This window comes from Ursus americanus, chromosome 1 (genome assembly GCF_024610735.1).
Source record: "Ursus americanus isolate L20-20 chromosome 1, mUrsAme1.1.p, whole genome shotgun sequence".
Classification (NCBI taxonomy): domain Eukaryota; kingdom Metazoa; phylum Chordata; class Mammalia; order Carnivora; family Ursidae; genus Ursus; species Ursus americanus.
Window position 1 is genome coordinate 103,377,223 of NC_142127.1, and position 25,294 is coordinate 103,402,516.

Here is a 25,294-nt window from a genome sequence, read left to right on the forward strand (position 1 = left end):
AAACGAATGACTGCAATCTCAGGAGATTTGAGACCATGCCACAGATTCAAAGCAAAAAAGCCCCTTAAAAGACAGTTTCTTCTAAAATTCTAAATTCCTTACCTTGGTTTTTTCCTTTGTGCCTTTCTTTTCCTTTTCTTTTTTAGGTTTCTTGGTTTTCTTGGCCTTCTTCTTCTTTTTCTTCTTTTTGTTTTTCTCCTCTTCTTCTTGGTTGGCAATAATATCTTCAGTAACCTGGCAAGACACACAAAGTAAGCATCACGATTCCATGGAGCCCGATCAAGACGAGGACTGCTTTTCCTGTCCGGAGGAAGTGTTTGTGCTGGTCAGTGCCCGCCCCCTCCCTGCTCTGCTCATCACGACTGCCGCCTCCCTCTGGCTGGATTCATCAGTGAGGCAGCAGTCGGATCTCAGGGGGCAGATGAGGGGGAGTTTGGACATTTCTGAACCCAGTTCCCTGCTCCCCACCCCCTGCCAATTCAGAGCCACTCTCACCCCCAGGGCTCCTGTGAATGTGAGGGAGGTCATGGCTTCCTCAGTGTCTCTGCGGCGGCCAGGGTGCCAGCCCGCCCTCACCTCTTCCCCGGTGGAGCTGAGGACACCCGGAGTTCCCTGCCTGAACTCCACACGACAGCTGCTCTTGCTCTCACTTTGCTTTCCCATGAAGGATCACGCATCTCTTCTCAGGGTTGGTTTCTTTCCCCTGTATTTTCTACAGTGACAAAACCTTACTTATGCTCCCCAAATTTTAAATATTTCTTAAGAAGTACCTGGCTCACATCGGGTTAGCGTCACTGGAGAATTAGTAAGGGTTTGTAAAACACCATGTAATCTGTTCTATACAATAGATGTTTGCTGAGCTCCCACTTGCTGTGGCAGAGAGACTTCTGGGAGATGTGAGGCGGTAGAAGCTACGTCACGTCACTGGTCATGTGACCGAGGGAAGTGGCATAACATCTCTGGGACCTAATTTCCTTGTTTCATTTTCTAAAATCCAGTCAGGACTTCCATCCGTTGGGCTTCTGATAAGCCAAGCATGGTTCTAAGAGCCGCATAAAGATGCACTCGGTTACCGCTAAACGCAGCCTGGGGTGCGAGCTGTCCCCAGCCCGGTTTACTGATAAGAGAGCAGGGCACAAAGAGCGCGGTCTCGTGGCCACGGACACACAGCGGGTGAGTGCCGAGCTGGGATTCAAACAGACGTTAACCAGGACGAACTTCACAACGTAGAAAGAAAAGAGGCAAGGTGTGGAACAACGTACATAAATTTATCCTAGCATACAAAATGCATTTGGGTAAATAAAAAAAGCAACACTCTACAGTTTCAGGATAAATTCATATGTAGTCAAAGCACAAAGATATATGCGAGAATGACAAACACCAAATTCAGTGCAGTGGTTACCTCTGGAGAGGAAGGTAGGCAACGAAACAAAAGGGCTAGTATCCTTTCTCTTCTACTACGTTGTACTAAACCAGCCTCCTGGGAGCAAGTCTACTTGTTTATACCTTGTTAGTGATTTAGGACAGTGCAGAAGTTTATTTTCTAGTATTATATACATACAGTTTTTAAAGATTTTATTTATTTATTCAACAGAAAGAGAGACAGGCAGCGAGAGAGGGTACACAAGCAGGGGGAGTGGGAGAGGAAGAAGCAGGCTCCCAGAGGAGAAGCCTGATGTGGGGCTCGATCCCAGAACGCCAGGATCACGCCCTGAGCCGAAGGCAGACACTTAATGACTGAGCCACCCAGGCGCCCCTCTAGTATTATATTTTTGATATTTATACATATATTATTCTCAGGAGTTTATTCACATTTTTAAAAATATAAAAGACAGCTTTACCCTGAACAAATCAGGATATTTTGGTACCATCTGGACTTAAAAACAACAACGTTATAGTCATTAGTCATGTGCCCCCTTCCCACTATCCAGAGGTCAACCTCCCCTAGGCTCCCGTGAAGGTCTTGGTGGGGTGAGGCTCAGGAAAAGGGTGCTGGTGAGCCTAAAAGGTGACGTATGTGTTGTGCATATGATTTGGTAATAAAAAGCGTGTCTTTGGATGGAATTAAAAGTCCCTTGTCCAAGTGGCAATGTTTTCCTCGGGGATCAGGCTCCCTTCAACTCATAGAGCCAAATCGTGGCTGCTCTGGACCTTTACGCTTGGAGCACTTAGGAAAGGTGAACACGTTTTTGCTCCTTGGAAGTTTGGAAGCTTTCAGAAATGCACAGACCATTTTTAAAAAATGACCCGATGTGGGGCGCCTGGGTGGCTCAGTCATTAAGCATCTGCCTTCGGCTCAGGGCGTGATCCCGGGATCCTGGGATCGAGCCCCATGTCGGGCTCTTCCGCTGGGAGCCTGCTTCTTCCTCTCCCACTCCCCCTGCCTGTGTTCCCTCCCTCACTGGCTGTGTCTCTCCCTGTCAAATAAATAAATAAAATCTTAAAAAAAAAAAAAAGACCTGATGTCTAAACTGTGAGTAGCTACAAAAAGGAGGAATCCTTATTTGTGGAACATACAATTCAGTGTATCTTGTAAAACCTTCTCCATCGTATTATTTATTTCCTCTATATCCTTAGTTTATTAATTTAATACTTTGATAAATACATTCACGCGGCCCACAATTCAAAACTTACAAAAGATCAAGTTGTGAAACGTCCCGTTCCCACGCTGTGAGCCAGCCAGCAAGATCTGCTTTCTAAAGCAGCCCCGATACCTTGGAGGTGCTTCCAGAGACATCTTATATAGCTAGCTGCACATATGCGTGCGTACACACACACACGCACGCGCACACACATCACTGTGTTACGTTCACCAACCACACGCTTGAAAATGGTATGCGATTGGAGTTTGTCTCTTTTTTTAAGCCAATGTTGAATTTGTTTTGCTCTTGATTTTCAACTCTAGCAAATCTTCCGAAGTACACAAATATGTACACATGTATACACACACACACACGATGTCAACATAGCTTGGTCATTTTCTTGCAATGTCAGTGTCTTGTACACACTGTCCTGTTGTGCATTACGCTCCTCATAATGTCCCTGGCTTTCGTAGCAGTGCAGAAAGAGCATCCTTGTTCTGTTTTCATGGGTGCACTTTAGATGATCTGGCCGTTCTCCTACCAATGGAATTAGGTTGTTTCCAATCGTCTGCTGTTACTGATAGTGCCACACACATAAATGCTGCAACTATCATTTTGCAGGTGCCTGAGCGTATTTGCAGGATAAATTTCTAAAAGTAGAAATGCTGGATCAAGGGTATGTATGTACTTTTGTAATACTGTCAAACTGCCTCCGTTGGGCTGTGCCAACTCACGCCTCTGCCAGGCCTGCGGGCGGGCGCTGCTTTCCCCATATGCTCTGACACCGTGTGACACAGTCTGTTATGTTTGTCAACTGAACGGCTGCAGAAATAGTCTGTCACGGTAGTTGTCTGGGGTTTTTTAAGATGTCGGTGCTGAATTTATTTTGCTCATGCTTTTCAGCAATTGCAAAGCCTCCCGAAGTGAGAGGCGCACTTTATGCCCCAGGAACTCAGCCACCATATTTTCGGTAAACTGTACGGTCTGAAGGCCAGATCTGGCCCACCACCTGTTTTCTTTTATAATAACATAATATATTATAGTTTTATTGAGGCATATTTTATATAGTGTATATCCGTCCATTCCAAGGGTGCGATTCAATCATTTTTAGCACATTTACCAAGTTGTGGAACCATCACCACCAGCCAGTTCGGGAACATTTCCATCACCCCAGGGTGACCCCTCAAGTCCACTGTCAGTCTCTTTCCTTTTCCTCCATTCCTTGCCAGGCCTCTGCTAATGTCCTCCCGGCCTCTGTTCACTTTGTGTGGACGTTTCCTGGGAATAGAATCATAACATGTGTGGTCTCTTAGGTCTGGTTCCTTTCCCTTTGCACCATGGTTTTGAATCTACCCATGTTGTTGCACATCTCAATTGCTTTTTCCTTTTTTATCACCAAATAATATTCCATTGCTGGATGCACCACAGTGGCCTATCCAGGCACCAGCTGATGGATATGTAGGCTGTTCCAAATGTTTGGCTATAATGAGTAATGCTCCTATATTTACGTACAAACTTCTTTATATGGACACATTTTCATTTCTCTTGGATAGAGTACCAACAGTGGACAGCCGGCTCGTTTGGTACGTTCATGTTTATTTAACTTTTAAGAAATGGACAAGCGTTTCCCAAAGCGGCCGCGCCATTTTGCACTCCTACCAGCACCATCGCAGGGCTCCTTTTCCTCTACACCCTCAACTTGTGTTACTGTCTGTCTTCTTGATTATGGCCATCCCAGTGGGAATGAAATGGCCTCATTGCAGTTTTAAGTTTTACCTCCCTAAAGACTAATGATACCAAGCATCTATTCATGTGCTAATTAGCTATTCATATATGATCCTTTGTGAATTGTCTATTGAAGTCTTTTGCTCATTTTTTGATTGAATTGTCTTCTTGAGACGCAAGAGTTCTTCGTTTATCCTGGATACAAATCTCTTATCAGGGATTCGTTTTCATATCTTCCCGCAGTCTGTTTTTGTCTTTGCATTTTCTTGATGGCATCTTTTGAACTGCAAAAGTTTTGAATTTTGATGAGGTTCAATTGATCAATTTTGTCTGTCAGTGTAGTTTTAACTTGCGTTTCTATGTGTGGGGTTGATCTTTTTATATGTTGAATATCTTTTATTATGTTTTAGACCCATGTACATTTTCTTTTCCGAGAAATGTCTGTTAATATCCTTTGGCTTTTTAAAATATTGGGTTATTGATCTTTTTTTTTATAGAGCTGTAGGAGCTCTTTATATATGAGAAAAATGATCTCCTGTGTAGTGCTTGTTACAAGTAATTATCCTACTGTGTCATCTGTCATTTGACTGCACTTGGGGTCTGTTTGCCATGCAGGTTAGAAAATTTTTGTGTGTATCATTTAAAATTTCATTTTTTTTCTTCTATAACCCCTGGATTGTGCAACAGAGGTAGAAACGTCTTTCCTACTCTGAGGTTATAATATCTCTTCCTTGGCCTCTTCTAGTTCTTTTGTGTTTTTGTTTTGTTTGGCATTTAAGTCTTTGATCCATCTAGAATCATTCTGGGGTGAGGTATAAAGAAACAGAGATTTAATTTTCTTCTTTTTTTCGGATGACAACCTGGTTATTCTAATCCCATTTATTAAATTTTCCCCCTTCCCCAAGAAAGGCGCGATGCCATCTTTGTTATGTACTAAATTCGCATATATATTTGGGTATATTTCTTGACTTTCTATTCTTTTCCACTGATGTGTCTTTCTAGTTATTTGCCTGTGCCAATGGGTTCTTAATCATGGCTCAATATTGCACGGCTACTTCCTTCTCATTATACTGTGTTATCACATTCAGAATTTTACTGGTTATTCTTGAGTATTTACTTTCACCTCAAGTTTACAATCAGGTTGGTCACCTTCTGTGTGGTCTGCCCCTGCCCCCAACATAATGCCATTGATATTTTTGTTTAGATCACATCACACGTGCAGATGACGTTTGGGAGAAGTGATGTATTTACAATGTGGAATATCCCTATCTAAGAACACAGTGTGCTTTTCCCTCTTTCCATTTCATCCCTCACACTTTTTAAAACTTTTCCTTACCCAGAACACACATTTATTATTAAGTTTGTTCCTGAATGCTTTATCTCTGTGTTGTTGATACTGTTGTAAATGGACTGTTTTGTTGTATTTTCTATCTAGCTGCTGTTTGTACACAAAAGCTTTTGCCCTCTGTAACTCCCCGTCTTCCTTCTCACACCGCTTAATTTTCAATTTATTCTTTTTGCTTTTCTAAGTGTAGAGCATACCTGCAAAAAGTGATCATTTTGCCTTTTCCTTTCCAATTTCTATATCTCTATGTTCTTTCTGTGTCCAACAGTGTTCATAGATCCTAGTGGACAGCAGAGACAATGGCCATCCTTGCATTTTTCATGACATTGGTGGAATTATTTCTAGTGACTTCCATTAAGCATAATATTAGACCTTGAACTAAGAAATACTTTGTCATGTTAAAGAAGTATCCTTATGTTCTAATTTTTTTCATTTTTATTTTATTTTTATGCATTTATTTTTTTTCCAGAGAAAATGTTTACTTATATTTTGAAATATGTCTACTCTTTGTAAACATATAGTATATAGCTAATGTTGACATGTTCTTCTGTTGCCAGAGTTTTGCAACATGATGCATCATAAAAATTTTCTCTTGGAAAATATGAAAAATACAAAAAAAATTATTTAAAATTTCCCATCCTGGAAATAATTACTTTTTAGATGCAGTTTACTTTCTTCCTGTATTTTTATACGCATAGACACGGAATTGCAGATTTTTCTGTAAAGGGCCAGAGAGTAAATATTTTAGGCTTTTCACACAGATGGTTTTGGTCACAACTAATTGTTTCGTTTTTAAAAATCAAGAATGGACGTTGAATTGTAAAAGGCCCAACCAGCATCCACAGAGATGCACTCATGGTTTTCCCTTTTGGCTCTCTTTATAGGGTGCAATGTATTCACAGACATCCTCAACCCCAGCCGTTCTTGCAATCTGGACTAAATGCCGCTTGACTGTGGTGTTTTGCTTATTTAATGTGCTGCTGGGTTTGGGTGCTAATATTTCAGGTTGCATATTTGGATTAATACTTGTAAGGAAGACTAATCTGTGGCTCTGTGCGTTGGGCCGTCTTTGGGAGCAGTGATTACGCTCACTTTGTAGAAAGCTTGTCTTGCTTGTTTTTTTAACAAATATACAGTTGACTCTTTATGTACAGGCTGTAATGGTTATGCTTGGTCTGCCTCTTCATCCTCCTCCTCTCCTTGGTGACAATTATTGTGACGTCCTGTGAGATCTCCGTGTGACCTGCGGCAGGTACACTGCACGGGTCACCTCATCTAATCGTGACGTCGGCCCAGGGAAGGAGGCGCACAGGGAAGGAGCCCCCTGAGTGGCGGTTCATCCCCTCTACCCCGTCCAGACTCTTCCATCACTTGTCTTTACAGTCATGCTGCTTCGTGGCCTTCTTTGTCTTAGTTTAACATGTTAACCAGGACATCTTCATCTTCTTCTGTTTTTAGTCGACATTAACCCTACTTTTGAATGTTTCTCGTGTATACAATGTAGACATTGCACCAGCACTTTTTAAAATTTTTTAATTTTTTTATTATATTATGTTAGTCACCATACAGTACACCCCTAGTTTTTGATGTAAAGTTCCATGATTCATTACTTGCGTATAACACCCAGGGCACCATGCAATACATGCCCTCCTTACTACCCATCACCAGCCTATCCCAGTCCCCCACCACCCTCCCCTCTGAAGCCCTCAGTTTGTTTCCCAGAGTCCATAGAGACTATGGATTCGTGGTTCATTCCCCCTTCTGTTTACCCCCCTTTCTTCTTCCCTTTCTTTTCCTACAGATCTTCCTACTTCTTATGTTCCATATATGAGTGAAACCATATAATTGTCTTTCTCTGCTTGACTTATTTCGCTTGGCATTATCTCCTCCAGTCCCATCCATGTTGCAGCAAATGTTGAGAAATCGTTCCTTCTGATAGCTGAGTAATATTCCATTGCATATATGGACCACAACTTCTTAATCCATTCATCTGTTGAAGGGCATCACAGCTCCTTCCACGATTTAGCTATTGTGGACAATGCTGCTATGAACATTGGGGTGCATATGGCCCTTCTCTTCACTATGTCTGTATCTTTGGGGTAAATACCCAGTAGTGTAATTGCTGGATCATAGGGTAGCTCAATTTTTAACTTTTTAAGGGACCTCCACACTGTTTTCCAGAGTGACAGTCTCTTCAATAAATGGTGCTGGGAAAATTGGGCAGCTACATGCAAAAGAATGAAACTTGACCACTCTCTCACACCATACACAAAGATAAACTCCAAATGGATGAAAGACCTCGATGTGAGACAGGAATCCATCAAAATCCTGGAGGACAACATAGGCAACAACCTCTACGACATTGGCCACAGCAACCTTTTTCATGACACATCTCCAAAGGCAAGAGAAACAAAAGAAAAAATGAACTCGTGGGACTTCATCAAGATAAAAAGCTTCTGCACAGCCAAGGAAATAGTCCAAAAAAACTAAGAGGCAGCCCACGGAATGGGAGAATATATTTGCAAATGACACTACAGATAAAAGACTGGTATCCAAGATCTACAAAGAACTTCTCAAACTCAATACACAAGAAACAAATAAACAAATCATAAAATGGGTGGAAGATATGAACAGACACTTTTCCAATGGAGACATACAAATGGCTAACAGACACATGAAAAAATGTTCAAAATCATTAGCCATCAGGGAAATTCAAATCAAAACCACACTGAGACACCACCTAATGCCAGTTAGAATGGCAAACATTGACAAGGCAGGAAACAACAATTGCTGGAGAGGATGTGGAGAAAGGGGATCCCTCCTACATTGTTGGTGGGAATGCACCAGCATTCTTAATCCTGGAATCGTTACCTTTCTAAACTAACAGGAAACGCATTTGGCCCCTGGCTGTGGCCTTTCAAGACACAACTTGGGCCTGACAATTTAGCTGCAGGGACAAGACCTCACCGGGTAACGAAGGGAAATAACACCAGGTCGAAAGGACAGCCACTCAAGGCAGGGCTTGATGAACTGCCAAAGGGCAGGGTGGATAGTATGTGGTCACTGAGGTCTGAGGAGGACAGGAGTCTGCCAGAGGCTGGAGCAGGAGCTGGTGGTGTCAGCTCCCGATAGGGAGGTGGGGGAAGAGCACGTCCCTCTGACCCCGACGGCTCACTCGGGGGAGCACAGGGAGACGGGAGGCTGACCGGGGGGCTGAGGTGGAGAAACCCTGATTTACAGCAGAGCTTTTACTGCTGTGTAGTGCTCCATGCTCCTTACCTCCTCACGAGCAATAGTTTGTGCTCTTTGTCAGTGCTGTAAACGGGGTGGCCACGAACAGCTCTTTCAATCATCTGCGGCAGGGGTCGGCAAATCATATTGCACGGGCCAAATCTGGCCCGCTGCCCAGTTTGTAAATAAAGCTTTATTGGAACACAGCCATGTCCATTCATTACCTACGGTCTGTGTCCACTTCCGCACTAGAATAGCAGAGTTGAGTAGTTGTGGCAGAGAATGTATATTCCACAGCCTCAAATATTTACTGTATGGCCCCTCACAGAAAAAGTTTTTTGTCTCCGGTCTACGGCAACTTGTCTTATTACATGCTTTGTATAAATTCCTTAATAGCATTTATGGGTCAAAGAGTATATGCATTAAACATCTGATGTTTACTTGGTCCATGTTCCTCAGAAAGGTCATGCTGATTTTTATATTTATGTATCCAGCCACAAAACATGGGAGTGACTTTTCTCCACATGCTCACCAACTCCAGCGATTATCATGATTTAAAATTTTTACCAATTCTATGGGTGAAAAGACATAGAGTAACATTGTTTTATATTTGAGTTTTTTTGGTAGTGAGTTTTAAAGTTTTTAAAATTAAGTTAACATTTTTTGCCTTCTTTCTTACTGAGGTGTTTAGATTTTTCTTATTATTTCCTAAGAACTCTTTACATATGAAAGATAGCTACTGTTACCTATGTTGCAAATATTTTCTCCAACTTATCATATGATTTTAATTCCAATTATGAGATTTTTGGCCATTTGAGTTCTATGTGGTCCAGTTTATCAGCTTGAGTATATAAGTATGAGTTTCACTTTTAATAGCAATGTCTAGTGTTCCACGGTGGAGCACGGTGTCAATTTTCCCTTGGTTTCTATGATAAATACTCTGAGGTTAAGAACAGTTTTCCTCTTCCTAGTTTATATCTCTAAAAACAGCCTTACAAGTCAATTTCATCAGATGCCACTGGAGCATCGACAGAGATGTTTCTCCGGAAGAACATCAGTATCTCGAAGAGCTGACTCTCAACAGGTGAGCAGGAATGAAGCAGGGGAAGGGGGGTAGAAGGCCAGCCTGGGATGCAGGAATGCAGCAGGGAAGAGGGGTAGGAGGCCAGCCTGGGATGTGGGAATGAAGCAGGGGAAGGGGGGTAGAAGGCCAGCCTGGGATGCAGGAATGAAGCAGGGCAAGGGGGGTAGAAGGCCAGCCTGGGATGCAGGAATGCAGCAGGGAAGAGGGGTAGGAGGCCAGCCTGGGATGCAAGAATGCAGCAGGGAAGAGGGGTAGGAGGCCAGCCTGGGATGTGGGAATGAAGCAGGGGAAGGGGGGTAGAAGGCCAGCCTGGGATGTGGGAATGAAGCAGGGGAGAGGGGTCGAAGGCCAGCCTGGGATGCAGGAATGCAGCAGGGAAGAGGGGTAGGAGGCCAGCCTGGGATGTGGGAATGAAGCAGGGGAAGGGGGGTAGAAGGCCAGCCTGGGATGTGGGAATGAAGCAGGGGAGAGGGGTCGAAGGCCAGCCTGGGATGCAGGAATGCAGCAGGGAAGAGGGGTAGGAGGCCAGCCTGGGATGTGGGAATGAAGCAGGGGAGAGGGGTCGAAGGCCAGCCTGGGATGCGGGGAGAGCGTGACGTGCACAAAGGCACTGAAGGTGCAGTGACACAGGGCATGAGGAGGGCGGGCCAGCGGAGCACTGGGGCTCATGGCAGGAAGACAGGGGCAAGGGGACAGCAGATGACACTGAGGGGCAAGCAGGGACCAGAACATAAAGGGCCCTGGAAATCAAGCTGCTCAAAATTTACCAAGAAAATAAGCCCCACATGTTGTCGCGTCTCTTTCAAAGGTTAAGACAGGAGAAAGAACGAATTCATGTTGAAATAAACTTAAAGGTACATAATTGATGAAACATCAAAATATTTCCATGTAAATATTTGCAGGAAAATAACCCAAACCTAATAACACAGTGAACCCACTCAGGTTACAGGTTAAAGAAATGGGATTACAATAGATTTGTGTTTTGTTTCTCAAGCATCTCCATACCTGTTGTGGGGTCTTGTTGGAAAAGATAATGGCGGACCCTCCTTCTTCCACGTTAGGGTATTCAGGAAATGTGCCAGTTAAGTTCCTGAGGAGGAAAAAAGAGGGAAGTTAAGTAGGAATGAACTCCATCCTCTCTGTCACACATCCCAGTCCCTGGCTCTTCTCCTGGTCATTGAAACAGGGGAGGGTTCTTGGGGGGAAGCTCCCTGCCTCTTGTGGCCAGACACACTGTCTCCAAGGAGCAGCAGGACCCGGCCTTGTTCCTAGAGCTTTGCTTCCTCCAGGTAATTGTTACTCCGGGATGGACACACCTCTCTGTAGAACAGATTGTATTTTTCTCCTTCCCTTTTTTTTTTTTTTTTTTTAATTATTGAGGTCCTCTGTGCTTGACTTAGGAATGAAGACAGAAGCACAAATCACTTCTTCCTGTTTAAAACTTAGGATAAACACAGGATTTTGAAACGAAACAGAAGGATGGAATTGTTCGGACGACAAATTTAGTAATAGTGCATGAAATACGTGGGCATGCTTTGGGTTTCCATAAGGCTAAGGTTCCATTTCATATGGGTTCCAAATAGTAATTTTCCTGTGTGTCACCATATAATTTCTACATTTTAAAAAAGCAGACTTTGCAATTTAATATTGAGGAATTTCAGGAGGCGTGTGTATTTACTATTTCTAACTTCCATGAATCCACCGAAGCAGACAATCTAGGGATTAGAGGAGACAGCCATGCTTAAGATGAGTCCACAGCAGTGGTTCTCAAACTTTTGACCTTCGGAGCCCTTTACACTCTTGATAATCTTTGAATATCTCAGGGAGCTTTTGTTTATGTGAGTTATAACTATTGATATTTCCTGTAATAAATATTAAGACCGGGAAATTTCTAAAACATGCATTTTAAATTCACTTAAAAATAACAATAATAAACTCATTATATGTTCACATAAATAACATTTTTAGTATATTTTCAAAAAAAAAAAAAAAGGTAGTGAGAAGAGCGTTCCTGTTCTGCATCGTTGAAATCTTCTTGAAGTCTGGCTTGAAGGAAGGTAGCCGCGTGCTCGTACGCGCTTCTGTACTCGTTCTGCTGCAGTGTCCTGTCTCGGTTGAAGTTTGGGAAGAGCATCTGCCCTCACATTGGACACATTTCATCATATCAAAATCACATTCATCAAAAACTTCACTGGTCTCCAAACCCAAACTCCAAGTAACGGGAAGCTCTCAGGCTCACAGAGGTGATTATGAGATTTCCAAAATTTTAATTTTTGCTAGGTCAGAGCTTTCCTTTCGGGCTCATTTGGTTCATTTTTGAGACAATGTCTCTCAAAAGCCAAAGTTTGTCATTTTCTCGATTAAAAATGGCGTTCCATGGAAAGTGGCTGGTTCGGTGGCAGGCAGATGACCTCACAGCGCTGCTTCCTCACGGCCGCCCAGGGCGGCACTCCCGATTTTGTCACACGGAAGAGTAAAACGCTGTGTAGTCAAGGGTCAGGTCTTACTACAGTTATTTTGTACAGTGTCCTCAAGAATATTATTAAATGAAACTTCGTTTTGAGGCTGATGCATGGTGGTGATTCCGGGTTGGGGCCACTGCTGGGTTCGTGCCGAGGTGCCAGCACGCCCTGCCTGCGGAGGCCCCATTGTTTCCATGGGATCGCTCTGGAAACAGTTTAAAATAGTCACATCATTGTCTGGACAAAGTATCTCAGGTCTCTCGAACCTTTCCTGTGGGCTCATTCGGTAGCAACGTGACTCACCTCCTCAGCGTTGCTTTGAAAGGAACTGAACACAATGGGGTTTGTGGGGACAAATGCAGGGACAAGGACAACGGAGGAGATCACACACTAAGTGTGCCATTCTGTCAACGGAGCTGCCGTCATTGCAGCTACTTTGGTAGCGTCATGCACTCAGTTACCCAACCACCTATCTATCCACCCAGCCATCCGTCCATCCGTCCGTCCGTCCATTCATCCATCTAACCATCCATCCATCTGTCTGCTGGTCTGTCCATCCATCCATCCATCCATCCATCCATCCATCCATCCAACCATATAATCAATCAACAAACACCTGATTAGTCCCAACTAGATTCTGGATTCAGTGACAGGAGAGAGTGATCTGAAGATTAAAGTGTCAGCCCTTGCCCGGATGCCCTCAGCTTTCACAATCACAAGGCTAGTACATATAGTTGATCTCAGACACTGCTTGTCCACAAGGCTCAAATCTTGAGGCTCATTAGGCTGCCTGACCACAGTCTGTCTTGTTCTGTGCATCCCTTGGCCTTGACAGGCCTTGGATAAGAACTGTGAATACACTTGGACCGAAAGTTCTAGCACCCTCTCTTCTGTGCACCCACTCACCCATTCCCCCGACAGCCACCTTCACAGGGAGCTCCATCGTCTCACCTTATTTCCTCACTTTAAACCTTGAGTGTTTTTGAGGACACAGAACAAACCTAGAAACTTAATAAACTAAACCCAAAAGGATTGACATGTGCCATTTCTAAAGTAGAATTCTTAATTATATTACACATCCATTGTCATAGTAAGATTTAAAAATACTGCATTGTTCATAGCACTTTTTTTGCAAAAATAGTATTAACTATAGTTATTTTTAATATGTAAAAGAACATATTTAGTTTTTTTAGTCACATTAGTTTAAATAATTCATGATAATCTGAAATTGGGTGTCTGGACCTTAAATAACACAGAAACTGTTGTAGGGCACACATTTAAAAGATCTATTTTAAAATTCGTATCTGAAGATGACAGTGTAGCCTGCTAGGTTTGTCTCACTCCGCACATGCACGCATGCACGCATATACACACACACGTGCGAGCACACACATGTGCACACGCACGCACACACACACGCATGCACGCACACATATGCACACATGCACTCACGTGCACACACACGCTTCCCCGTGCTCACGCTACCCCATGTTCTCCCTCCCTCAGCAAGGAGTCCGCTGTCCCCACAGCAGTTGCTTCCCTGGTTTGGGCTATTCCAAGTGTGCCCTGGGTTTGCACTGATTGGGCTTCTCTCCTCAGCCCCATCCCTGTGCCTTGGTCACCGAGAGCACGCTGAGACTAGAACACACGGTTTGAATTTCATTTTACGTTTCCTTGGCTGCTGGGTTTCACCCTTGCATTTTCAGTTGCGTGCGGTGGCTGTGATGGGGACGTGGCCTTACTCTCCCGAGTCAGGGTGCTCCGAGCCGGACACGCCTGACCTCCCCTGCCGCTCAGGATAAGGAGGCTGCGAGGTGACGAGGGTTTGGCGCTTGGACTCAGCGCCCTGTGAGCTGTACAACCTGCAGCCGTCCGATGGCTTAGACTTGGGGACGAGTGGAGAGAATATGTTGGCTCCCACCGTGTTCCTGGCAGAAACAGCTGGGGGCTGACAGCATCGGCTGCAGGGGGCAGCCCATCTGGGGACTTCTGGGGGAGTAACCGAGGATCTCCAATGACATGGTGTCAGGAAAGACTACAAGTGGAAACAACGTATCTGGTTTCTGTTGGACTCTGCTCCCCCACAGGCATGTCATTCCTGTCTTCGCCTTCTCCGCGGTCCCCGCATCTCCGGGGCGGAGGCGGTCCTTTCACCTGGACACAGACATGGTGTATGCCCACCACCCATGGTGTCTGGACACCACTGGTGCTCATCCGGGCCCCCATCCGGAAAACCCACGCTGTGCTTAGGGCTGACACATGGTGGGAACATTGATATTATTCAAAAAGTGGGAATTGCAACATGATGGGCTCTTGGTCTGGAAAATTCTCTTACACACCCCTCCCCAGGACTCTGCTACCAATTGCCTCAATGTGTCCTGGGGGAGGAGAGTGGGGAGCTGTCATCAGGCAGAGATGGCTGGTGCCCTCTCTTCACTGGAGGAAGGGACCACCGCTCTCCAGGATGGGCCAGCCTGGTCCTAACCCCCAGGACCTCAGAATGTGGCCTTATTGGGAAATAGGGCCATTGCAGATAGCATTAGTTGAGAGGAGGTCATACTGGATGGAGTAGGGTGGGCTCAAGTCCAATACAACTAGTGTCTTTATAAAAAGAGGAAATTCGCACCCCAGGACACACATGCACAGAGCAAGGACCACGTGAGGACACAGGGAGAAGACGGCTGTCCACACGTTAAGAGAGAGGCCTGGAACAGCTTTCCCTCAGCCCGTGCAGGAACCAACCCGGCTGACACCATGGAGGTCTTGGACTTGGAGCCCCAGACTGTGAGCGAGTGAATTCCAGCTGTTTCAGCTGCCCTGTGATGGTCCTTGTTACGGTCACCCAAGGAAGCTAATCCATGCATTTGGCGATGAGTTTGCTGTTGCTGACTTCTGCGGGTGTTTTACAACTCCATTCCTCTCTCTCTGCATCTCTTAGATGGCCAAGTCCTCTTTTTTGGAAGATTCTCTTTCTTGGCTTCCTCCTGCCTCTCTCACCCCTCCTCTGGCATTTCTGCCCCCCCTCCTCAGCTTCACACAGGAGGAGCTCAGATTGCATGGCCTATAATCATATTTGAGCTCTCCACTGTCCATTCCTTCTGAAATGAAGTGTTAATTGGATTTCCTCCGTGCTCTCTGCCCCAGCTGACCACCTGCTTAGTCTTCTGGGCCAGGGCCTCCCTGTCTTCCCACCTGTGGGTGCTGGGGGACCCAGGGCTCCCTCCCTAGGCTCTTTTCTGTGCACACCCATCAGGGTCTCATCCAGTTTCGTGGCTTCAAATAGCACCGTGGGCTTCACCTCTCCCAGCCCCCAGTCTCCTGCTCGTCTGTCCCCTGGGCTGCAGACCTACATTCAATGGCCTGCCCAGTACCCCCTCCAAAGTGCCGTGAGCTCTTCAGGTTCAGATGGCCCAGACTCAGCCCTTGTTTTCACCTTGTCCCCCCAACCTCCTCCTCCTCTTGCATTTCCCCCCTTCAGAAAATGGGAACTCTCCTTTCAGTTGCCCCTGGGGCAAAAACCTAGACTCCCGCTGGCGTGCTCTCCTCTCTCATACCTCTGTTCAGTCCTTCCACCAACCCTGCTGGCTTTACCTTCCGACCACACCTGCAGTCTGACCACCTCTCATGGCTTGCACTGTTCGCAGCCACTACCATCCCTACGTGCCTTCCTACAAGGAACTGGTTCTTGCTGCCCCCGCTGCTCCTGTTCCCACTATACTCCTCGCAGCAGCCAGAGTGATCCTTTCAAAACAGAAGCCGTATCACGTCCTGTCTCCGCTCGAAAGTCGGCCAACTCTCTCAAAGTGAAACCAATGTCCATATAATTAGGTTAACTTATGTCCCTTCTCACGTCTCATTCATATGCAATTAATAATGCACCCCCGTTCACTCTTAAGTGTCCTGGTTTGGACATTAAATGACATGGTTCCTCTACTTGCAATGGCCTTCGGAACACTCCCCAGCCACCTCCCCGCTTGACCCCCACCACCTTCCTCCTGCTCACCCGTTTCCAGCTGCTCCTCGGTCTACCTGGATTCTCCCTCCGCAGAGACATGCTCGTCCACAGAGATAGCACACGCTCAAATGTCATCGTATCAGAGGTCTTCCCTGCCTATCTTGCATAAAATAAAATTTTTGGCCAAATAAAATATGTGTCCTCCTATCTGACGGCCGAAGGCCTTGCTGAGGTAGGTATATCCGGGGTAGAGAAGAACGGGGATGTTTTGGGATAATTACTTCGGCTTCTCTTTGCAGTTTGGAAAATCCTTTAATGGATGCGGGGATCTTCTCTACTTAAATTTTAACACAACAGTGCCTGCAAAATGATTACGTTAAATACGCTGCCTCTGTGCATAATTACTGAAATCACAGCTTTCCCTCAATCCTACTTTGAATCTTGATTCCAAAGACATTTGATTCTCTCTGAAATGTCATCGTTTTGCTGATGTGCCAAGTTAATGCGCAGCTTGAACCGCGATGCCATTCCTGGACGCCCCTCCCCCACCCCAACTTCGTTTGTCCTCCAGTCGCTGCAACAGTCAAGGTCAAGGCAGGTGCTTCAGCCCGGCGCCGACCACCTACGGAGCAAGTCATGCAGCAAATGGAACTCGGCACGTGGCTGCATGAAAGATCTCCTGGACCGTGCATGGGACGGCTCCCTCATTTCACTAAGTCTACAGAACAAGATGGAAAAGGAGAAGCAAGAAAGGGGAAAACCATCTGAGAACACAAAGCCTGAGAGGTGGATATGCAGCTTGAGAAGACTGGATTCATCAGATATTCCTAAGTCTTGGCACCTGACTGAGCTTCCGGGTGGGTTTCACGGGTGTCAAGCGATCCCACGGTTTGGTCCTAACCTGTTCTCACTTGGTTCTTCCCCACCCCCACCCCAATCCTTGGTCCATGATCCCTCTTCCAATCCTTGTCTTGGGCCCTACAGAGATGGCCAAGAGGAGCTCCTGCCTGAGGCACATGGAACCCAAGCCCGCATTCTGCCCGAGGCTAGCGGCCCCTCCTGCCCACTCTCCAACTCCACGGGGGAAGTGGGAAGTACCCCATATTTTATTTTGTACAAATAGTGTTTGCCTGGTATCTGGGTGACTCAGGCAATGGTGTTGCCATTTCCTTACTGTGCCTGAAATCTGTTTCCACCAGGGCTCCACAGTCTGGAGGCAGCGGCTGGAACCGGGGCAGAGAAACTGCTTCTTGGACGCCAAAGTGCCGACCTGGCCTGTCTGGAGCTGCCATGCACCTGACCTAACCCAGTTCAGGTCACCTGAGCTCACACTTCACGGGCATCTCCTGCTAACGGCAGCTGTTCGGGAAAGTCAGAGACTCCCCGCGGGCCGCCTGTGTCTCCTTATCTTCAGTGGGAAGAGTTACAATTCGGTATAACCACCGGCCCTGGAGGGCAAGCGGTTGTTGTCCAGGGGGAGGCAGGGTGAGGGTGGCACACTGCGCAAAGCCCCCTGTCCCGTCCTGAAAGAAGAGCATTCACACCCACACACGCCACAGGGCTCTGCTTTCCCTCCGCAGTCTGTCTTCCCACACCAGGAAATGGAAAAAGATCTTTTGTCAGCCCAGAGCCCAGCGTGTTGAGAAAAAGTGATCCGTGAGCTATTGTCTCAGCCCCTGTTCCAGGACATTTGGGTGGTTATTTCCATATCTGAAATAACCACAGGATGTATCCTGACAGATCTTACAAATACTTTTTAAAGTATTTCCTCATGCTGAATTTTAGCAGTGAGATTACTCCAGGGCTTGGGGCGTGCTCCCCTCCTGGATGTATGTCGTTTTCCGGAAGATCTCCAGAGACCTACAAGCTGACAGAAAGCCCTGGGTGAAGAGCCGAGAAAGGAGACCCGAGCCTGACTCCGGCTGCTCCTTCTGTTGGGGGCGGGGCGTGGCTTTTCTGGCAACCCAATCACCTGTTGTGCCAATACCTTAGTGCTCCCCTTCCTCTGATGCCTCTGTCATTGCCTGGATGGGTTGTGACCTGTGTGAGGGTAAAATGGAAGCCAGATGTGAATTTGAGTTTCTTTGGCTCTCGTGAGGTTGACACTTCGCGACGTGCCCCGTGCATCTGTGTCTCCTCGTTCCTTGGATCGACTCGTGTAGCAGAAATTCTAACAGCTCATATGCTTGTTTCACGAATGCTTACAACGCATTTTCACACATGCTTTTCGCAAAGTAGTTTCTCATTTCTTCCTCACAGAAATTCTGCGAGATGAGCATTTCTCTCCATTTTGCAAAGGAGGACATCTGGAAAGTTGGGAGTTTAAGTAACTCATCCGAAGGCAAACAGTTCCTTACCGGAAGAGCCCGGATTCCGGTTTGGACTTCTGCCCGAGTGCCCAGGGCGCCCCCGCTCATCACAGCCACTGCTGCGTTTGCATGAGTCCTTAGACAAGGGATTCCTACTACTTTTGCTGTCCTCTGGGCTCTAAACACCTTCTACATTATTTGCCCCAACAGTTCCACTGTTTAACGAATCCTCACAGAAATGAAAGCAGAGGTAACTCTGTGATGCGCTGTGCGTACTAGCAAAAACTGTAAATAATAAAAACTGTAATAAAATCTCACAAATAATCGCCCACTGGGGAATGCTTCTATATTATGGTAAAGCCTCGCGGTGGGACTCAGCTTCTGCCCCTGACTTCGTCTGTTCTTCTTTACCTGTTCACTGCGGGCACTTCGTAAACACTCGTGTGGATGAATAAATTCAGCTCTCACAAACACTAATCTGCTCTATAGGAATAGCGGGGATGTTGGTGGAATATCAAGGAGAAGAACAGGCTGGGAAGTGATGTGCATTATAGAGGGAAGAGGGAGGAGGAGAGCCTCATGGATGTGTGTTTCTGTCTGCAGGTGCATGGAGACCAGTGAACAGTGACACGGCAAGGTGCAGCTGGGGTCATGCACAGCTCTGGGGATGGACGGAGGAAGGCCAACGAGCTCTTCCCTGTACCTTTTAGCACTGCTCTCCTTGCTATAGCATATGGAAATTATGTTGATAATTAAATAAAACAATAAGCTAAAATAAATTACGATAAAAACAAATGTCATATTTGGTTGGTTTCCTCTTATGTCTTATTTTAGGGTTTGATTTTTTTTTTTAAAGATTTTATTTATTTATTCGACAGAGATAGAGACAGCCAGCGAGAGAGGGAACACAAGCAGGGGAAGTGGGAGAGGAAGAAGCAGGCTCATAGCGGAGGAGCCTGATGTGGGGCTCGAACCCAGAACGCCGGGATCACGCCCTGAGCCGAAGGCAGATGCTTAACCGCTGTGCCACTCAGGCGCCCCTTAGGGTTTGATTTTTATACAGACTTTGTTAATTTTACAGTAGAATCAGTCTAATATTTTTTGACAATATTTTTGTTTCTGTAAGTTAGAAAATTGTGACCTGTCTCTAGGAGGGCTAAATTCTCCATTCTGCTTTCTACTCTTTGTTGGCCTTAATAATTAAATCAATGTAGTTATTGCAACTATGTTGTTTGTATTCCTGACTTCTTTTCATTTAATTTATCATACACTATTTATTTCCATCTGTTTGGCAGTGCCTGGGCTCTCTACTTGGCTCCACTGATCTACGTTTTTATGCTTTCATATCAGTATAATGCGTTTGCCTTATTTTTCTTTATAATATACTTGAAAACACAATGTCATTTGTCCTTCCTGTTGTTCTTCTCTTTTTGTTTTAATCCTAATGGCTTTAATAATTATGCTTTCAAGTTCAATAAATAATCCTGTTGGGATTTTAATTGGAATAGCGCTCTCTCGATAAATTATCTAGAGCAAACATGTCCTCTTTCCATTTAACCAGGAACGTGGTCTATCTGGCCATTTATTCAAGTCTCTTTTTGTTCCATCCTTTTAACATTTATGGACTTCTTAAATTTTCACATATTTTTCTTTCATCGTTAGCATTGATTTAAAAAATACATCTTGCCACTTTCTTTAAGATATGTATTCTCATTTCTTTCTCATATCATCCTATTGCAAATAATTTCTGTTATGGCATACATTATTATTAGGGGCAAAAGCCATTCATACTGTCCTTTCCTTTTGTGGGAAGGCCTAAAGTGTTTCTTCATTAAGTGCAGGGCTTTCTCTTGTTTTAAAAAATACTGGATGTTTCATTCATTCATTTACTCATTCATTCACTGATTCGGAGCTTATTTATTGAGTGTCTACTAGGTGCCAGACACTGTTCAAGGCACTGGGGAAAAGCAGTAAACAGAAGATATAAAAGTCTTTGTTTTTATTCAGCTTACACTTCATTATGCCAAGAATTAATCCTTGCCTTTCCATTTTTAAATTTTAAAATAAGAAGTGGGTATTTGATGCTATGAAATGGCTTTTCTGCATGAGTTGAGATGGTCATATTGCTTTTATTGGTACACATAACATTGAATTTTCCTACCACTTTACTGTTTATGTCTGTGGGAATAAACACTAGTGGTCTGATTTCGAGCCACTTGGAAATCTAAAAGTACTCTCTGAAATAACAACTGAGCCAGAGACAAAAGTCAACACACAAACAGGTTGGAGATGGACAGCAACAAGAAAATCACAACATGTAATTAAAAAAAAAAAACCCTAGAGAATAAGGACCCAGCACCATAATCGCCTGCCTCTAACTTCCCTTCTCCCTGATCCTGCTGGGACAGGTCTGGGAGCGAGAATTCCTGGGGAGGGGGCTCCTGCGGAGTCCTCACAGCACCTGTTCTGGGGAGGGAGGTGTCCCTGGGCTGATCTGGCCGTCTGGGAGCAGCGGGCTGGGGTCAATGCCGCAGGACAGTGAGGCCAGGAGTGCAAAGGAAGCCGCTGCAGGGTCATGACCCGCCTGAGGGTTTTAAAGGACGTTTCTTCCTCTCTGCGGTGGACAGACTGTACGCAGCCCCTGCGTTCATGCCACTGTGTGTTTCCTTCCCCTTGAGTGTGGGTGGGACTGGTGGTTGGCTTGGAACCAACAGAATACAGCAAGCATGGTGACCGGATGTCACTTCCCTGATTGTTCTAGGCAATTGTAACTGCCACCTTGCTCCCAGACTCTCTCCCTTGCTGGCCTTGATGGGGCCCGCTGCCAGGCTGGGAGGCCCACCTAGCCAGGAGCTGGGGGTGACTCCAGCCAGCAGCCAGCAAGCACCGAGCCCACAAGGAACTGCGTGCTGCTGGCAGCCACAGGGCTTGAAAACTGACGAGACCTTGTCTGCAGCCTTGCGGGACCCTGAACAGAGCATGCAGCTAAGCCCAGACTCCTTATCCACTGCCAGGGTGAGACCCCCCAATGGGTATGGTTTTCGGCCTCTAAGTCTGTAAGCCCGAGGGATAGGTTAGCAGCAGTCACATGCTGTAACAGATCTGGGGGGGCAAGGGTGATTGCAGGGATGAGTTAGGAGGCCACGCAGTCTAGGTTGGTTGGGGCTGATGTGGCTCAGACCAGACCCAGTGGCAGCGAAGACGGAGGCCTGAGAAGTGAGCGGGTTTGGGGCATATTCTGAAGGTAAAGCCGATGGAATTTTCTGGCAGACTAGAAGTTGGGCTGAGAGGAGAGGAGTCAGGGTTGTGGCTGTGACTGGCGGGGAGGGGGGCGGTTCTCCATCTGCTGGGATGGGAAAGGCTGTGTGGGGCAGCTTCGAGGGAATGAGGATCTGGACATACAGAGCCTAGGAGATTCCCCCGGACATCTGAGTGATTCCGAGTGGACCTCCGGATCTCCATGCCTCTCTCTCGGGGCTAGGGACTCACATTTGGAAGTCAACGACGGCTGGATGCGACGGAAAGCCATGTACCCAGACGAGATTGTGGGGGAGACAGAGAAGGGTCGGGAATGCAGGCCTGGGCCCTGGGCCTCCCGTTGTCCGAGGTGGGATAGAACAGGAGGGGCCAGCAGCATGTGTGGGTAGTTTCTATCAGCTCTTCCTGTCCAGGATGTTTCCCTCTCTTTTCAGATGATTGCGCTGCCCACTGTATGGTGTAAACAAAGTCAGTCTCAAGATAGGGCGTTTGTTGTACAGAGCTGATGATTTCGTGGAACCAGGGGAGACTACTTCAAGTCTGATGGGCTTCTAGCTGGAAAGGACGATGTCCTCGGCTCCCAGCTGACAGGTCCATTCCCCACGTCGGCTGCTGCTTCTTGCCTGTGCCCTGAACATCTTCAACGTGACGACCTACGGTCCTTGAAAATGCAGTGTAATTTTTGGATAACCTGACCTAGTAAACATTGAAATGAGTTTCAAAGAACCTTCCATAGTAGTGTGTTCATTATTAACACTTATGTACTCAGAACTCAATACCGTCACCCTGTATACTGCTTCCAACGGTCCTACGAGTTAGATACTCCTATTGTTGTCAGTGGTTTTCGGAGAAAACTGAGGCTTGGCAAGTTTCAGTGACTTGGCCCTGCAGAGCCCGACCCGGAGCAGCTTCCAGAACCTTCAGGACCCCCGTGGACTGAGCCTATGGTGACGGGAAGCAATGGTTAGTTGAGGTTAGAGTAATAAAAACGTAAAATAAAGCTTTAGACACGGTAAAGAAGCATCTGGTGGCTAGATGCATGGCGAAGATAGCCGTTTCCTGGAAATGAAGCAGGCCGGGCCGCGGTGCTAGATAGCTGTGTGGCCGAGCAAAGCACTCTGTCACGGTGGGCACCTATCTCTCCTTCCTCGGCCACATGGTGTAGTCGAACGAGGTTTATGCCTTCAGTTGTTAAAAAATAAGTATGGCGTGCCTATTAGATCATTTCTAAAGTTCCTTTCAGCTCTAGAAACTGTATGATTTATACGTGACGGAAGCTGGCGGGGAAAGGCAATGTTAGCTTCTTACAGAATCTACTCCATGATTAATGTTACTTTCTTATAAAAATATATTTTACATAGCCATCCGACTTTATACGCTTTTATTGAGGAAGCTTGAGGAGAAAAACACCCGTGCCTTATTATACCTTTCAGTTAGTGAAAGTAAGGTACGGAACGCTTGGTAAAGTGAGGGCCTATTAAAATTTACGCATATTGTCAAAAAGTCTTGCACAAACGTGAAAATGACCAGCTCTAGAGTTTGCGGTGATTTAGAAAGCAGAACTACTAAAATGATAAATATTTCCCTTGAGGTCTGACACTGCTTCAACGGGTCCCACCATTTCAGACTCCCAGGACAGAGATTTATCTGTGTTTCATCAAGTATGGAAAATATATGGATGGAGGGGCTTCCGGCCGGTCCCCCCCGCCAAGTCATCCAGCTACCTCCATTAATGTCAGCAGGCTCGTAAATTTCCCCTGTGTTCTAAAGAAAGTAGCTTGTGCCACTGCACAGAAGCCTCCAAAAGTGTCACTTGCTGCCTATAAATTCACTTACACTCAATAAAGGCAATTGGTTGCACATGGACTTAATTACCACAGCCCTCCTCGGGAAACTGAGGGGCTCGGCACGTCTCAAAGGAGAGGAGGAAAAAGGAGTGTGCAAAGCAAGGCAGTTTCATAGTGGCACACTACAGAATCTGATTTATTCATTGATGTTTCTACTTATTAGTCGGATATCATAAGCAGTTATCGTTCAAGATGGAAGCTTTCTTCTTGGTTTGAAAGTAATACCTTTGCTCATGCTTGAATCCTATGGGAACCTCCCTGCCTTACCCTCTGCCCATTCTTACTTTATTAAAAGAAACAATATGTTAGTGATCGCGTAATTTACTATTCTGATTTTGGTTACTCTTCAGTTGAGAAAATGACACACACAGCTTGCTTTCACCTTTCTGTCTTAAATAGTGATTTGTAAAGAAAAATGGGTACCTAGGCAAGATCACTCTAGGAAGGAATGCAGAGATTTCCCGTTCCAATAGGCTGCCGTCTGTTTCTGTCCACACCCTCCTACTTCAAAACCCCAGCGTCGTTCACCCGCCAACCTTTCCTCATTTAAGGAGCGAGGCATTCCCTTGTCTATCTCAAGGCTCCAGGAAGCCTCGGAGGGTAGCCGTAGGAGCAAAAGTGTAAGTTATCAAAAGAGTCAGATGTCTATGTTTTAAACTCATTTCTTAGGTGCCACTTTTAAAAATAAATCATCAGTTATAGACAGCAACAGAACGAATTACAGAAAAGGGCAGCTTTAGGGCATAAAGGTTAATTTTGAAGATTCTCTGACCTTCCTTGGTCAAGTGGCGAATACAGATTAGTGAAGCACAAAGGCAGGATAATTTCACATACATGTTGCCATATGTCACCCCAGGGCACCGGAACTGAGCGCTAGCTAAAACAAACCGAAGGGCTCTCTATCCAAAGAACACTCAGCCTGTCCTCGGTCACGGCACATCAAGCTCTAGAAAACGGACGGCTCCAAAGTCATCTGGCTTTCCCAGTTAGTGACCTCAGTCAGCAGATCCGCAGGCTTTCACATTTCCAGGATAATACTGGTTTAAATTTTTTCAGAAGTGCTCTGCCGCTCTTTCAGGCGGTTCCCTACGCAGTCCCCTTCCCTAGACGGGGTGCAAGTGTGGCACTAACCTGGCCCAGGGCTACGCAAAGTACAGTCCCAGGAGCAGGGGCAACAGCGTCACCACAGAGCTTGCTGGAAACTCAAAGTCTACGCCAAAAATGCAGGCAACAAAGGCAAAACTAGACACGTGAGGTGATATTAAACAAAAAAGCTCTTGAACAGCAAAGGAAACAATCAACAAAATGAAAAGGCAGCCTACAACATGGGACAAATACTTGCGAGCCACATATCTGACCAAGGATTAACATCTAAAATACATGAAGAACTCCTAAAACTCCATATATAAAAAAAAAACCTGATTAAAAAAACAGCAAAGGAACTGAATAGACATTTCTCAAACAAAGACATACAAAGGGCTAATAGGTATATGAAA

At 45.7% G+C, this 25,294-nt stretch overlaps 1 protein-coding gene across 1 annotated transcript in view; it reads right to left on the reverse strand.

Annotated features, from left to right (window-relative positions):
• Nucleotides 1–25,294, reverse strand: part of DRC11 (dynein regulatory complex subunit 11) — a 146,810-nt gene that overhangs the window by 73,240 nt on the left and 48,276 nt on the right. The window contains exons 7-8 of the mRNA XM_045794047.2: nucleotides 10,973–11,057; nucleotides 103–234 (exon numbers count right to left, since the gene is read on the reverse strand). Of these exons, the coding sequence (XP_045650003.2) occupies nucleotides 103–234; nucleotides 10,973–11,057 (217 nt within the window). The remainder of the gene's footprint in view (nucleotides 1–102; nucleotides 235–10,972; nucleotides 11,058–25,294) is intronic.